General features: G+C 37.1%; 1 protein-coding gene across 1 annotated transcript in view; it reads right to left on the bottom strand.

The window, feature by feature from the left end:
• LOC306759534 (E3 ubiquitin-protein ligase rnf213-alpha-like) overlaps positions 1–12,484 on the bottom strand; it is a gene marked incomplete at both ends in the record, with an annotated part of 35,870 nt that extends 23,386 nt beyond the window's left edge. Inside the window, 18 exon segments of the mRNA XM_079245202.1 lie at positions 1–245; positions 485–640; positions 782–966; positions 1,106–2,339; positions 2,527–2,682; positions 3,182–3,319; positions 3,490–3,707; positions 3,786–3,954; positions 4,435–5,051; positions 7,294–7,467; positions 8,085–8,208; positions 8,609–8,731; positions 8,815–8,913; positions 9,729–9,885; positions 10,504–10,707; positions 11,103–11,353; positions 11,531–11,793; positions 12,319–12,484. Of these exon segments, the coding sequence (XP_079101328.1) occupies positions 1–245; positions 485–640; positions 782–966; positions 1,106–2,339; positions 2,527–2,682; positions 3,182–3,319; positions 3,490–3,707; positions 3,786–3,954; positions 4,435–5,051; positions 7,294–7,467; positions 8,085–8,208; positions 8,609–8,731; positions 8,815–8,913; positions 9,729–9,885; positions 10,504–10,707; positions 11,103–11,353; positions 11,531–11,793; positions 12,319–12,484 (4,679 nt within the window).
• Between the last annotated feature and the right edge of the window lie 4,047 nt (positions 12,485–16,531).

Genomic DNA, 16,531 nt, shown 5'->3' with positions numbered 1-16,531 from the left:
ACATGAGTTCCTTCAATGCCTTGGTAAGTGAAGTTGTCAAGATTCTCTTTGTTGTGAAAACGTGTGAGGTACTGGTATGGTCTTTGAAACGCTTCACTCCTGAAACACTCATCATCCATTAGGGGGTCCTCACTTTCAATGTTAGAATCTTCCTCTCTCTGCATTTCCAAAGACATGACCTCTTTTGGAGGACGGCATAGCACCTTTGGGAAAACATCTGAGAACGCAAAGTTTTCCTTTTGTCCCTAAAGAATGTAAACACATACATACATATACAGAAGTTTAAATCAACAAAAAGGTATAATACAACAGAGCCTTATTCATATACTACAGAATTTGTTCATACAGCTCAAGTCATATCCTCAAAATTTAATTTTGTCAAAACCTTACACAATATTTGTATAAACAACAAAAGGAAGTCAATAAAATTTGGTAGTATGATTTTAATAGATGTAGATTGCACAAAAGGTGAATGTACACTTACCGCTCCTGTGGTATATCTGGGCTGCTCATTTGTGACTTCCATTAATTCCATGATATAGAAGTGTTTGTGGCTGCAGTGCCACATCTGTCCATCAGAATCCATCAGATACCGTAAAAAGAAAAACTTGAACAAGAATTCATTCAGACCCTTTTGTACCTGGAAATAATAATTTTAAAATGAGAAAAAAAACATTGGTGTTAATAATTGAAGTAAACTGTGAACATCTTGACAATTTTGTCAAACGTTGAAAAATATATCAAAATGCGTTATCATAATAATAATGTAAAATCTACTTACTGAGGATGTGACATCAAAGTGGAACACCAAAAGATCTTTTTGTGTCGGAGTTTCAAACAACGACTGGAGAACCTTGTGGTCATCAATCTCTCGCTCGTTTAAACAAATGCGCTTTTTATATGCACTTCCCTCTTCAACACTTTTCTCCAGTTTTTCAAACAATCTCTTGACATACAATGACTTGCCTGAGTGATGGAAGAACAAAGCATTACCTGGCTGTATGAAATTATGGTATCAATAAAGTAAAGGAATAATGGAATCAAAAAGTAAACTATCTACCACTAATAATTATTCATCATAAATTATTGTACACATAGGACTTACCAACTCCTGCTCGATGCGATGCAACAATGCCAACAGTATGCCCACCTTTGAACACAGCATCCTTGTGGTCTGTGGGGACAGTTAAATGCCTGGACAAGTACTTCTGAATCTTCTCCAATGGCTCTTGCGGCACAAAGTCTCTTTTGTACTGATTGAATGCAGTGGGAATGTAAGTGTGCTCTCTTTCAGAACTGCAAAACATTACGAGTTTGTAGTCACGTTTAGTGGAACAAAGTTTCTGGAAACATTTCTCCATTGCGTAGCTGACATCATAGGTAAGCTGGTCAACCCAAAGCATTGTGTAAATTTTCTGGCCAATTTCACCGGGTGAAAGACATCTTCTCAGGAAAAGCTCCACCTGCTCAGACGATGTTGATGGTGTACACAAGAGAACTTCGTCATAGCTCGGTAGTGGCTCATATTCACTGGTCATGTACACGCAGATACTTGAAGTCAGGACCTGGTTGTGTGGGCAGATCAAGAGATTTGGCTGTTCTGATTTAAGGCCTTTTGGCAGACATCTTCTGAGGGACTTGTCTTGTGTCTCAGAAAGCCGTAGCTCTTCACATTCGTTCTCATTTTGATTTTCTGTCATCATTTGTAACAGACTCCCTAAACACTGTATGTCCAAAATGCCATGGAAAAACATTTCCTCATTCAACATGTAGGTATTCCACAACTCTTCGAGTTCCTTCAAACCAATGGTCTGGCTTGCGTCATCTGCTTGGTCGTCATGTGTAAAATGACTTTCTCTGGCTGTGCTTATGTCATCATCTCTACTCATTTTGTTGGGTTCATATTGGTTGCCAAGCCTTTGCCATGATCTCCAGACATCTGATGACGTGCATTGCGGTTTGATGAAAGACAACATCATCAACGCTTTCTCCTCTATTTCTGCATTCACATTTGATGGAGTAAAAACACTGCACAGGTAGAATATTTGTTCTGCTGTAAAGTAGTTTAAGTGGTAGCAATCTGATCTCTGTTGGTTCACGAAGTTTTGCCAGTCATTAAGAAATGACTCCATCTTTTTGGAAAGCGATGTAAGTTGCTCAGCTACATCTCCATGCACTTGAAAGCAATACAGAGTGTTGCAAAAGTTGATTTCCATAATGATGCAGGGGTCACTATGAGGTTTGCAATAAATCTTGGCTTCCCAAAACCTGAAGAGGGGGTTTCCTGCAGTGTGAAGATCTACAAAGGCTTTGGCAAGCCTTTGGACATTTTCAAATACCTGGATGTGAAGAAGAAGTAAGATTACAACTTGACAGACAGATGGACTAGACAGACAGACAGATAGATAGATAGATAGATAGATAGATAGATAGATAGATAGATAGATAGATAGATAGATAGATAGATAGATAGATAGATAGATAGACAGATAGACAGATAGATAGATAGATAGATAGATTCCTCACCACAGTGAATGTTTCCACTTCCGTCTGACTTTGTTGCCCTCTTCCAGACATAAGCATAAGCTTGTTTTGCAGCTCTTTTAGGTCTTCATAGGAACATGTCATTTTTTGTTCTTGTCCGTCTTGAATTTGCAGTGTCAGGGAAGTTTCTAGATTGAGCTACAAGAAGAAATTAGACACAATGACAAAACTTTGTTGTTCCATAGTAATACACTGTCACAAACAAAGAACAAATATATTAAATGTAATTTGGTTAAACACAAGTTTAAAAAAATCTTTGTAACACAAAGCCATTTCATTCACAAACACAAAATAACATTCAAACTGGATAAATAAATAAATTAAACATTTCAAGCATTCTTGGACTGTTTCTTTTCTTTTTCTTTTTTTTTTAAATTTTTAAATCAGACATGAGCTTTAATTCTTTCATTCAGTCATTTTTATCCAAAGCAACTTGCATATGAAAAGCGATCAACTAACCACAGCAATCAACTTAACTAAACGCACATCTTGTGGGGAAGAGAAAGCGTATCTGGAGAGAACCAGCATGGGGAGAACATGCAACTGGGCCACTGTTTATATGCCATTTGTGTTTTCTCTGCTTTGTGTTTGAACTCTGACTCATAATGCTTTACACACAACATGCATTTCATCATACCTGTTTCTGGGTTTGGGCTTTGATGGTATAGACTCCCTTCTGATTAATGGATGTTGCCATGGACAGAGATGAAAATTCAACAGATCCATGGCTTTCCCGCACAGTCTTTAACCATTCCAAAAGGCGTGCTGAATCACCCTGAAATAAGACAACAACTGCTAACAACTTATCTATAAATAATTAACATAGCTGATCGTTTAAAATTAAATTTTCAGTCTGATAATTTCATCTAAACAAATTCTAACAACTGGTTGCAAAGTTGTTCTCACTAAATTAGTTGCAATGTCACATAAATGTCAAAACCTCACCAGCTTCTTTGGTAATGTGCTGTCATTTTCAATCGCTTTCCACAATGTGGGCAGCAAATTCTCAAACTTTTTAAAATCGGAGTCTGGTTTCAGACCATACAGCAAAGAGGAGTATCCAAGCACAGCATCATGGAAACAGGCAACTCGATCCACATCCAGGTCATTTTCTCCAGCAGAGATTGATGCCAGGTCTACAAACACTTTCAGCTCATTGATACCTGGAATTTTAACTTTGGTTTAGCTATTGATGAAATATTGTATTCATTTTTGGCAAATAAAAGGTGCATTTACTGTACCTTGAAGTTCTTTTTTAACCCACTCGACAAACAATTTACTGTGACAATTTACTGTGAGTACTTCAAGACAGTTTTTGTGTTCCCCATTGATGTCTTTCAGAATATCTTTTGCATTGATGAGGTCCTTATCAATACAGTTCAGCTTGTTTGTCTTGACGTTGACATCACTCTGAAAAACAAGGATTTAGAGTGAAAAACTCATTGATCAATGGCAGATTTATAAGAGTGCCTTGTCACAAATACATTTGTGTTTTAAAGCAAATTGTTGAAAATGTAAACATTTGTAAAACCCTAACTGTGAAATTTCAGTTATGTACTTTTTGAGCTTAAGTTAGTTTTTCACAGTAAGTATACAAAGATGATCATTCAATAATGATTTATTAGATCAATAAATGGCTGCATACTAAACTAAACACACTGGATTTTGTTTTTCTTTTTCAATATTTTTCAGCCGGTTTTTGCATCACATTAGCCTACAACACATGCAGATAAGATATATTTTTCTGGTGTTAAACAGTTACACATTTATATTTACATCATTGTTATAAATTAAACCTTCTTTTGATGAAGATTTTTCTTTAAAAGCTCTTTATAAAACATGCCATAAAACATGCCTTTATTGCATAGTATAAGTAATGAGGAAACGTACCATTTGCAGCAATTTTTCCAGTAGGTTAAAGTCTCCTTCTGGACATAGTAGATTCCTGATGTCCATGATGATTTTAGAAGTCTCAATTGCTAAATCAAGATCCTGGTAATGTCTTATCTGATTTATTCTTTCTTTAATCCAATTTCTGTTATCAGTGGGATTAATTCGACACATGATGCCAAAGTCCTTCTGCATTTCTTTGTACCTTCCTTTATAGAGATCAAATATGCTGTCTACTTCCTGCAGTGACAGTTCCCCATTCTTCAGACTGTCATACAGCGTTTCATATTTTTCGAAGCTGCTCTGGAATATTTTGCTGTAGATGAGATCGAAAGTGTAGATTTCTTCATTTCCTTCACAGTCACCACTCTGATCTTTCTCAACCTGCTCTCTCGACAGTTCTTCCACTTGGTTCGTCCAGCACATCTTGAAGATCGAGCTGTCTTTGATGTCATTAAGTTTTGAAGCCATCTCATAGGTTGTTTTACAAAGGTTGAAATAATTGGCCTTGAGTGTCTGAGTGGTTGGTTTGTCAAATGTGCGCACTTCCACCAGTTTATTCAGATTCATTGTCTCAATGTTCTGTTGTAGCTTTTCATCCAACCCCTGGAAGTCAACTGTAGAAAAAGATCTCATATTTATTAAAAAAAATAAATAAATAAATAAGAAAGAAAGAAAGAAAATTTGAGATAAATTGGAATCCAAGACTTTCTGACTAAATGCCATTTTAATTACAGGGATAGCAATTTGATGTTAAAAATATTTTTCAGATGGTTTTTTACTTGTTGGAAACTTGGCTGTGTCTGTTATCAGGGCAAATATAAAAACTCCTATCACTAATTAACCTTACATGCATGTTTTTGAAGTAGGTAGCCTACTTAGAGAGACTACATGCATACACATGTAAACTATATAAATATATATGTGTGGGAGTTTTATATCATTTGAAGAGAGTTGGAGCCTGGTTGGTGTTCTGAAACTGTTTTTCCCTTTGCAAGTACAAAGAGTAAAACTGTGTCTCGCTCGCTTCTTAACTTGTTTGCGGTTTAGCAACCTTCTTCCTGTTTAGAGAAATATACTTCTGTCCATTTTGCAAGCTTTGTGTCATGTTGTGGTGTTAAAGATGACATACTAAAGATGATTACAAGGAGAACTCTAAGTTACTACAGGAGCTGCAGTGTGATATAAAAACAGAACAACATATCTTTTTAAAAAGTGTGTAAGTGTAGACCTCTAACGTGTCTAAAAACTATAAAATATTGTTGTGATCAGTTCATGATAAATATTAATTTTATTTTCATGAACCAGAAATATATCAGGAACAGAAAAATAAATAGTTTAGAATAGGGGAAATAAAAATAAAATGCCCACCCTTAGCACGTTCTGGAAGCTCCTGGCAGATTTGTAGGAGACCCCTGACAAGTTCTCTTTCAGTCTTAACTGCATCTGCTTCCTCTTGCCGTAGATTCAGTAACCTTCTCATACCTCTGTCATCTTCACAGCGATCATCATCATGGAGGACATCTACAAAAACATTTTCATGAAAACAAATATAGAAGCAAAATTGCCACAAATAACAAAGAAAAACTTTATTTTTGTCTGTAAAGCATTAACTTCTTCGTCTAGCCACCCATCTGTTGATCCATTTTTTCCACTTGTCTGATGTTGGGCAGAGACAACAGGTCCATCAGGTAAACCCAGACATACCCCTCCCTAGTGACACTCTCCAGCCACTCTTGGGAATCCCAAGACATTCCCATGCCACATGTTGAAGTGTATATTACCCTTTGGTCTGAGTCTGTCCTGCCCTCATAGTTAAATATTTCTGAAAATCCTCCAAAGGGAGGTAATCAGGAATCTTTATTTTTGCAGAGGAGGAGTAGCTCCACTCTCCACTTTGCTCTGATGTTTCAGTCCTCCTCCATCTTTAAGGCTAAACCCAGCCTGCCATTTGTATCTGAAAAGTAATTCTTTCTCTCACTACCTGACTCTCATGTCCATACGTGAGGGCTGGGATGAAGATGGAACAGGAATTTAGAAGCTTCACTTGGAACAAAACTGATCTAATGCAATCTGAAGGTTATTACTTTTAGAAACCAACAGACCTACATCCTTTGCAAACAGCAAAGATGCAAACCTGAGGTTTCCAAACCAAAAACTCTCTTCTCACCAAATATACCTTGAACTCCTGCCCATGGAGACCACCAAGATAACTGAGACCAACACACACCATGCAGCAGGAGTGTCAACTCCTGTCCTTGTTGGCCGCTATTTTGCAGGTTTTGGTTGTTGCTGCTCCAACACACTTAATTCAAATCAAATGGGTCCAACAGCATCTTGTCAGCTTCTTCAAAAAGAGCCTTTATTTTAGTAAGCTGTGTTGGAGTAGGAAAACAACAAAAACCTGAAGGACAGTGGCTGTTAGGGACCAGAGTTTTACACAAGTGCAGTAAAAAAAAAAAACCACAGCCAGTAAATATGTTAGCCTCATAGTTGATCAAATAATCCAGCCCTCTTTTTTACAAATATGTATCGCTACCCAACCTGCCACTCCTCATGCTTTGTCCAAGTCCTCCATTTAAGATTGAAGAGGAATGTCAAACAAGACAGCCCACAAGTGAGCATATACATATAGTTATTGACTCCAATGTTATATATTAATAACATTTCACTTGATTCCCAAAGGACAAAAAATGCTTTATACTTCAAGGATAATATGGCTTATGTAAATGAAATACTAATAAAACTAACAACAGGTGAAAAGAGGCAACTTCCACAGTAATAAAAATAGAAATGAGCAAAATAAAAGACTATTCAAGAGAGTTGGAAGGTAAAGATAAACCATGTATTCTGATTTACCCATTTTCAGCAACTCAAGAAAGTCACTTCCTTTCTTGAGAATTTGGTTCAGAGACTTCATTTGGATGTTTCCGTTGAGAAATTTTTCTGAGATAGACTTGAATGCTGAAGTTGCCACAGACATCCTGATCTGTGCTTCATCTGAGAGTTTGTCAATCAGTTTTCCTCTTGTTCCTAGAAAGCAATGCAAAATTAAAAGCGTTAAGCCAATTGATATGAGAGTAATCAATTAATATAAGCTCAAAGCCCAAAGTAACCCAATACCAGCTAGCAAAGCTTGACATCAAACTCTGCACAAGTCTGCTAATTACCCACTGATTTGAGTCAGATGTGTTGCAGCAGGGAAACTCCTAACATCTGCAGGACCAGGACCCCCTTCTTTAAGGGGATCACACAGTCTGGATCTTGAGGACTATTGTCCTGCAGGTTTTAGACAGTAATGGAGGAAGTACTTGTATACTGAATTTTAGTATAGATACCTAAAAACATATTTATGTAATGTAACAAAGTATATTTGTACTTCATAACTTTCCATAACTGATTTTAGATGTTTTCCTGTTGCAGCAAAAACAATTTAAATTAAGTGGTTCAACAATTTGTCCATTTCTGAACAAGCCTCTTAATGAGAGATTAACTTCAGTACACTCAGTTTTAATGTTAAAAATCATGACAGAGACATTTGTGAATAGAAGAATCTCAGTCCTTGTCATCCTTGTTAGATTTACCTGTAATTGTGAAGATCGTTTTTGCCAATGACCAGTTCAAAAGGTGCTGAAACGTCAATTCTTCACCTTCAATGTAAGCACCACTGGGATCTGTGGGCCATGACTTCAGTATAACCACTGACATCAGCTTTCCAAACTTTGTGATGTCATGTTTCTTCAACAGATCTGACATGGTTAAACCAGATTTATTCTAAAGAGAAAAAATAAATATATATAAATATAATGGAAGACAGTTACAAAAATCAAGTACAACCTCAATCTGGACAAATGCAGGTACATTTTTAGGACTAACAAAAAACTTCTGCATAAGGATTTGACATTTGTCACACAGGAAGATGCCAAGGATATCTTTTCCAACACTTATCTGTGTTTTTAATCAAATATCAAGTGTCCATTTTTTTTTACTGTACTTTCCAAAATGCAAGATGTCAAATAAATAGCAATGAACAAATAAAGGGATGAAAAAGTTTTTGTTTTTTAACTGTGAATGCTTCATAGGAGGACCTTTAATTTCCAATGAATGAACACAAATTCATATTCTTGAGGGCGATCTTTACATATGATTCTTTCAAGTTGAAAAGTAGTCTTACCTGGCAAACACCTGCTAACGCCTCCAAAGCACATTCTTCCATTGTGCTGCATAGCAACGGGCTTTCCTTGCCCATTTCTTTCATCATCTTACAGTATATCCCAATTTGATTAAATGGGTGTTCCTGGCACACAGACAAAAAGCTTCAGATGTGTGTCTTTAAATGAGAGAGCAAACCCTGAAAATGCAAATATAAATCGACCTCACCTGTTTTAATCTTCCTTCAAAATCCTTTTGAAATGTTTCTCTCCAGAGTGAAGTGTGTCCCTCATGACTGAAGGATATGGAGAGCACTTTTTTCCATACCTAAAGAGGAGACGTAGATTTTAATAGATAAGCTACATCACAGCTGGAATAATACACACAGTATGAAATTACTTTATTACTGTTTTCATCATTCATTCATTCATTCATTCATTCATTCATTCATTCATTCATTCATTCTTACCTTCATTTCTTGGGGGAAATTTAAATTACCCCATGAATCAAAGAGCTTGTTTTTGAAGGTCTTTCTCCTCCAATCTTGTATTGTTTCTAATGTCTCTCCAAATGAGTCTTCAAGGACTCTTTCTCTGGTCTGTAAAAACAGATGTAAAGCTATCAAGTTAACTTGGATTATCTTAGTGAAATTATTTTTTTATATAAGCCCACAATTCAGGAATATTGGATATTGGCTTTTTTACCGATATCCAATATACCGATGATACCAATACCATGCTGCCAATATTTTTTAAACGAGTTTTGCCAAACAAACAAAATTATCTGGAAAACCATAGCCTACATGACATGTCTTGTATTTTCTCATTTTTGAGTTGGAGGAGACTCAACTGGAGAGTTTGATATATATGTGCATGCTGTGTCAAAGTTATGTCATTTAACAAAAAGCAAGATACAGATAATATCCAATATAGCAATTTAATGTTGATAACTTCATGCCAATAATATCAGATATCTCTTCTAAATTTATGCTTCCTCCATTTAATAAAAGTGTGTGCAAATGTGTGTGTTTTCAGTTGTTCAGACAATAAAAACACCCAAAAAGTTGTTATCCACAACCCATTATCAATACAAGATCAAACTGAATAAAAAGGAAATGACTATTCATATATATGAATCCGAACCTGGGAGTCAGTGGCATATGATTTTCCAATGAGACACACCAGATCGAGAAACTGAAGAGGAATATCACAGTGGTCTGGATTTGTTATCGCCTGGCTGACAGAGCCAAGCAGCGTGACTGCAGTTTTGAGGCAACACTCTCCATATTTGTCATCAAATCTATGAAGAAAAAAAAATACATGGTACCTTTATATGCATAAAGTTGGCTATCAATATTACACTGAAATAATTCTGCTCTTGACATTGATATAGTTTTAAATTAACAGGAATAATGCTGATCATCTTTTTTCTTACTTTTTATCACGATGGCGTTCCCTGTTGATGAGATAAGATGCTATCTCCTGCAGCGCCTGTTGTCAGTATAACAAAACATACATTTATATAGTCATCAAACCATGGGAAAATAAGTTTTTTAATTAGTTCTCACATTCTTGTCATTATTATTGGTATTGTAACTATTATTAAATGGTATTTACGTATAATAAAACCTATTATAATAACTGAATCAATACATACCGTGGCAGGGATGTTAGTCATGTCAGATTTTATGCTGATCTGCAAATATTGAAGGATGTGAAGGAGCTCGACTGACATGTTGGACATGAACCTCATTGCATCGTTTAAACGCAGCAGAGACATCCAAGATTGCACAAGAAGACGATCGATCTCCACAAGGTATTTATATTCATACATGATCTGACTCCTAATTAAAATTCAGTTATTATTGCAGTGACCAGAACATACAAATACATAATAAAAATAGGTTTTTCTTCATACCTGTTACTGGCATTCTTGCGGAAGTGTGTGCCTTTATTTTCCCTCACATCTGACCAGAAGTCAAATTGTGGATTCAAGACAGGAGCAACAGGTTCAAATGGCTTGCTTTGTCCTCTAAGGAAATGAATCAAAGGGACGACTTTGATCCACTGCTCAGTATGATGTCTAGCTTTGTGGCAAAGCATCTCAACAGCATCTGCAACTCTTTACCAGCAGAAAAAAAGAGAAAAGTTCAGTTTTATTATCATTCAAATTTATCTAGATATATGCATTATTTGCGATGTTTTTAGCTGCAAAACTTCACGCTTCCACAAAAATAATGCCAGTCAGTCATTAGCTGAAACCCACTAAAATTGTGTTGTGTAAAAATCTGTTCAGTAATTTTATTAATTTATTCACCAGTTTTTATTTCTGACAGTTAATAGTTATTGTAATTCATATTTATTGCTCGAACATTAAGTCTGGATTATGTCTGGACAACTAAGGATTTTTAAATACGCCTGAGTAATAAACTTTGCCTTGACATTTTATGATAAACACGGCTTCCTGAAATGAGCACATAATAAAATAATAATATGAAATGCTATAAATATATTTACTTCTCTTTATCTTCCAAAGGGTCTGCAAAGTCTTTCCAGAAACAGAGGAACTCAATCTTTGGCATTTTAGGCAGGCAAAGAAGATCACAGAGGCTAGACAGCTGAGTTGTCATGTCATTGTTTAGATATTTGTTGGAGATAAGTAAACCAACAACTCCTGCATGCAGGGGCGGCAGGAACCTTTCCTTGTTCGGGTTGTGGGGCTTGGGATAAATGTTTTCATTTAGGAAATCTCTGAGCAGTTCTTGGACCTGAATAAAATGAAAAAAGGTTTTTGCAGTCATTACCAAACATTAGCAAATTAAAACTTTCTGAAGTAATAAATGTTTGTGAAAACAGTGAAAACATTTTCAATCTGAAACATATCAAGGCAACATTATGGATGCACATATGAACCACTGGATCAAACTTCCGGAACTGATATTTACCTGACTTGGACCGTATGATAACAGCCACCGCCGTAGTTTGCCATCATGAAGTAAAGGACAACTGTATTCATGAAAGAACTGTTGTAACAGGATAAAGAAATTGCCCACATTTTGTTTATTCCATGACGTCAGAAGATCAAAGATTATTTTCAGCATTTCTTTGCCAGCTAGATTTCTTTCTTCAATCACGCTCAAAGAAGTCCATTGCCAGAATCTCGTCTTAAGCTCAAGATGGATGACATCGTCATACTGGTGCCATGCTCCTTTAAATTCAGAGCATAAAATCAGCAGGAATACTTTAGATACTACACTTTATATGGTCTGCTTAGTACTAAACAGTTTTACTCTGCAATTAGTCAATAAAATAGTATAATTAAACAAATTCTGAGTTTATATTCAACACATATCAAGAGGCATAGTTTATTACACAGCTGATTACATGCAAAGAAACATACAACTAGGTTCACTGGTCATACAACACATTTTGACCATTATCTCCTGCACTAATGCCTAGAATTGACACTACAAGGTGTCTGAGTTTTGGTTTTTTTTTTTTTTTTGCATTTTGTTAAATGGCCAAATAAAAGCCTTCATATAAAAAATGGACTTTTCTTATCATTTTTATTGGTCAGGCTTTAAAGGGGTATTCTCAAAATTATGTATTGGCAAATGTATGTTAAAAAATTTAAAACAAGCTAATAATAAACTGACTTCCAATATAAACCCAGGAACTGGTCTGTAAACGTGAGTAAAAGCTGTTATAAATGAGAGAAGACAAATAAATGTACCTTCATGACTCAAAAACTCCTCTTTGATTGTGAGGCATCTGTTCACATATTCATTTTTGTCCTCCTGGTAGATGGCCTCATAGGTTTCTTTCATATAATTTCCACTATGCTTGAAGATCAAGTACTTGTAAGGAATGTTCTCCTGAATTGCATCTTTAGGAATCATAGCATGTCCTTCAACAAGATATCGTTTGTCCCCTAGAGACCTATGAAATAAATACGCATTATCAGAAAGGGAACGAGCAAATAAATGATAAACTGCAGAACATAGTAGAAATGTTCTCTTACAAAAGAGTGAAAATGTAGAAAAATGATAAAATAAAAAAATATATTGATAAATTAGAAATAAGATGCAGCAAAGTCTGATTTCACAGTTTCATTTAGTGGGCAATTCACAAATCTGATGCCTATTGTCATCATTTTCAGTTTTTATGAATGTGAGCCATACCTGGAAAATGTCATTGGAATACCAATTTGATTCCAGGATTCAAAGATCTTTTCAGACATTAAGAAAATTGCATCCTTCTTGGGATTCAGGTGGGAATCTTTGGAAGTGACAGCATGAAAGTACACATGCACCCATTCACTGTTTGGTAAAAAAAAAAAAAAAAATAAATCAAATAAAATCAATAAAACAGAAGTTAACTTCATATTTCATAAATATTGTTTGCTGTATTTTCATGGTAAATAGCAACAGTTTATAATAAATAAAAATACATTTAAATTCAGACTAAATTCTAGTCATAACACTAGATACATGTTTTACACATGACTAACCCACAGCTGTTCTGCTGGGAAGATATAATTAAACAGCTTACTCTGAAGAATGAGGTGAAGCATCAAGACAGTCCTGCCTGGAAACATCTTCATCTCTTATGCCAGATTGTCCCTGAATCTGTGGCTGGTGTGTGATTGTTTTAACGTCTGGCTGAACATCAGCAGTCTTTGAAAGAAATTTAAAAATTGGGTTAAAAAGTGAAATCTTGATGTCCACTAATGTATGACACAAAAAATTCAAAGTCATAATGTTAAATTCATTTCATTATTAGCCAATAACCCTAACAGTAACAATAATAATGATACCAATCATCATCATAGTTTGCTTAACTGCCACAGGTGATGTTGCAGTTACCTTTCTTGCTGGACATGAATCAGTGGAATTCTCTGTGTTTTTGTCTTTTCCATCAGAGAAACCAGCTTTGTCTTCTCTGCTGCCAGCCTGCTTAATGGATTTTTCTTGATCAGTGTTCACGTGAACAACAAGCTCATTTGTTTCATGGAATGCTTTTTTATTATGTTTAGCTGTATGCTGTGTGACTGTGTTGCTTTCTTGGGGTGTTTGTTCAGGTGTTTCAGGTGCGTCTGGACTAGTTTCTGGTGATGATGTAAATGTTGATGCAGCAATTGACATTTGCCCAAAAATGTTACCATCCTTTTCAGAAATCAGCGATGCAATTTGATAGTCTACTGTACTCAGTTCTGATGGACCTTTTGCTTTTTGCTCTGTCTGTGTCGTATTGGCAGGACTGGGAGAGGACTGAGCTGTACAGGCAGCCAGGTTGGATTCCTGTGTCACATCATTGGATGGTTGAGAGTGCTTCTGAGAAGCTGTTAAAGATGGATTATTTTCCTTTCTAACTTGTAGAATAGCATTCAGTTTGTCATCTGATGGTGTTTTCTGGAGGGATGAGTCCCTAGTTTTGGCTTCTGAACAGGTAGCATCATGTAAGGGGCTATTTGTTGTAGTGTTGTCTGTGGATTGTTCTGTTGGTGGCTCTGTGGATTGGCCTGTGGATGGTTTGGGGGATGGTTCTGTGGATTGTCCTGTGGATTGTTCTGTTGGTGGCTCTGTGGATTGCTCTACGGATGGTGCTGTGGATAGTTCTGTGCATGGCTCTGTGGATTGGCCTGTGGATGGTTTGGGGGATTGTTCTGTGGATTGTCCTGTGGATGGTTCTGTGGATATTTTGGGGGATGGTTCTGTGGATGGTTTGGGGGGTGGTCCTGTGGATTTTCCTGTGGATGGTTCTGTGGATATTTTGGGGGATGGTTCTGTGGATGGTTTGGGGGGTGGTCCTGTGGATTTTCCTGTGGATGGTTCTGTGGATATTTTGGGGGATGGTTCTGTGGATGGTTTGGGGGGTGGTTCTGTGGATTGTCCTGTAGATGGCTCTGTGGATGGTTCTGTAGATGGTTCTGTGGATGTTTTGGGGGATGGTTCTGTGGATGGCTCTGTGGATGGTTTGGGGGATGATTCTGTGGATTGCCCTGTGGATGGATCTGTAGATGGTTCTGTGGATGGTTTGGGGGATGGTTCTATGGATTGTCCTATGGGTGGTTCTGTAGGTTGCTCTGTGGATGGTTTGGGGGGTGGTCCTGTGGATTTTCCTGTGGATGGTTCTGTGGATATTTTGGGGGGTGGTTCTGTGGATGGTTTGGGGGGTGGTTCTGTGGATTGTCCTGTAGATGGCTCTGTGGATGGTTCTGTAGATGGTTCTGTGGATGTTTTGGGGGATGGTTCTGTGGATGGCTCTGTGGATGGTTTGGGGGATGATTCTGTGGATTGCCCTGTGGATGGATCTGTAGATGGTTCTGTGGATGGTTTGGGGGATGGTTCTATGGATTGTCCTATGGGTGGTTCTGTAGGTTGCTCTGTGGATGATTTGCAGGGTGGTTCTGTGGATTGTCCTGTAGATGGCTCTGTTGGTGGTTCTGTAGATGGCTCTGTGGATGGTTTGGGGGATGGCCCTGTGTCAGATGTAGTCAGCTGAACCTGAAAGAACATTTTTAAACCTTAGTCAATGATACAATCATTTTAATGAGTTATGGAGGGACTGTTTCCCAGTAGGAACTTTCTGTGTGGCTGATACTGAGAAAAATACACATTGTTTATGAGTGAAACATGACTAAATCCAACAATTACATGATCCTGACTTGTCACCTTGCAGGATAAAATATAGTGTGAAGAAACATGTTGCCATGTTGTGATCAACATAATAACGTTTTTTTTAAACAACTTGTGTTGTTTAATTGGGTTATTAGTTGTAGTTAATATTACACTGATAAAATTGTCTATACAAAGGTGTAACCATAGACTGTGTATAAAAAGATGGACGGAGCCTTTGTGACGTCACCCATAGGTTTCTGAAGAGCTGAATTAAAGCTCGGTGGGCGGCTTCTACCATCGCCATCTTGGCAGAGGCATGCCTGTCGTCTCGCCCGTAAAACACAAATTCGGGCAAAGAGGTGAAGCTGAGAGAGGTGGCTGTGAGCGTCATGGTGGATGATTGACATCGAACTCTGAGCTGTCTGTAGCTATGAGCTAACCGACCTAACCTGGAGATAACAGGAGCTAACCAGCTAATGGAGGAAAGCGGGTTACAGCTAAGTCACGATGTTAAAAAAAAAAAAAAAAAAAAACGCGGTTGTTTTACGTTTTTCTTACTCTAAGTGGGAGATCGGGTACCTGTCAATAAAAAAGGACACGCCCCTCAATATGCCAAATTTCGAGATTAAATTACCATTAAACGTCTGAGGTAGAATAAAATCTCCCCTCAGTTGTTATTAAGGTAAACCTGACCTATTAAACCAAAAATGGATTTTTGAACCAGGCTGTAAACATTTCTATTTCTGCCGTGAAGTTGGCCTTTTTAACATGGGAGTCTATGGGAATTCACTCTGTTTTGCAGTCAACCCCTAGTGGATGAAGGGGGAACTGCAGCTTTATGCACTTCTGCATAGGCTTCACTTTTAACCACCGGAGGTAGCCGCTTGGGTGTAACAGGATGAAAAACTCTTTACACAACTGTTGTACAAAATATTACATTGTTAGTATATATTGTAGTTTCGCATTGCTGTACTAATTTAATTTCCAGGTTTAAAGTCTATATATTCGACCGATGAGTGCCTTCATTGATCTGAGTTACAACTGTTGTATTTTCATCTTGCAGGTGAAACTACAAACTCTGTAAAACTATGTGATGGATCCTTTGTTTGTTGGACTGTTTGTTCGCTACTTTCACTTACAGAAGAAAGCTGTGCTGTAGAGACAGACAAGTCTGATCCAGGATGATCTTGATCCTCCTCTTGGGACTCTTGCTTGGGGACCGAGGGTTGATGTGCTGATATGACATCATCTGTTCATCAATAAATATGGAAAATGTTGCTTACATACTTATATTCACTTTTTTATTTTTACCATAACAAAGAGATA

The sequence above is a fragment of the Telmatherina bonti genome (genome assembly GCF_933228915.1).
Source record: "Telmatherina bonti genome assembly, chromosome: 8".
NCBI classification, from domain to species: domain Eukaryota; kingdom Metazoa; phylum Chordata; class Actinopteri; order Atheriniformes; family Telmatherinidae; genus Telmatherina; species Telmatherina bonti.
This window is presented reverse-complemented; position numbering and strand designations above follow the sequence as displayed.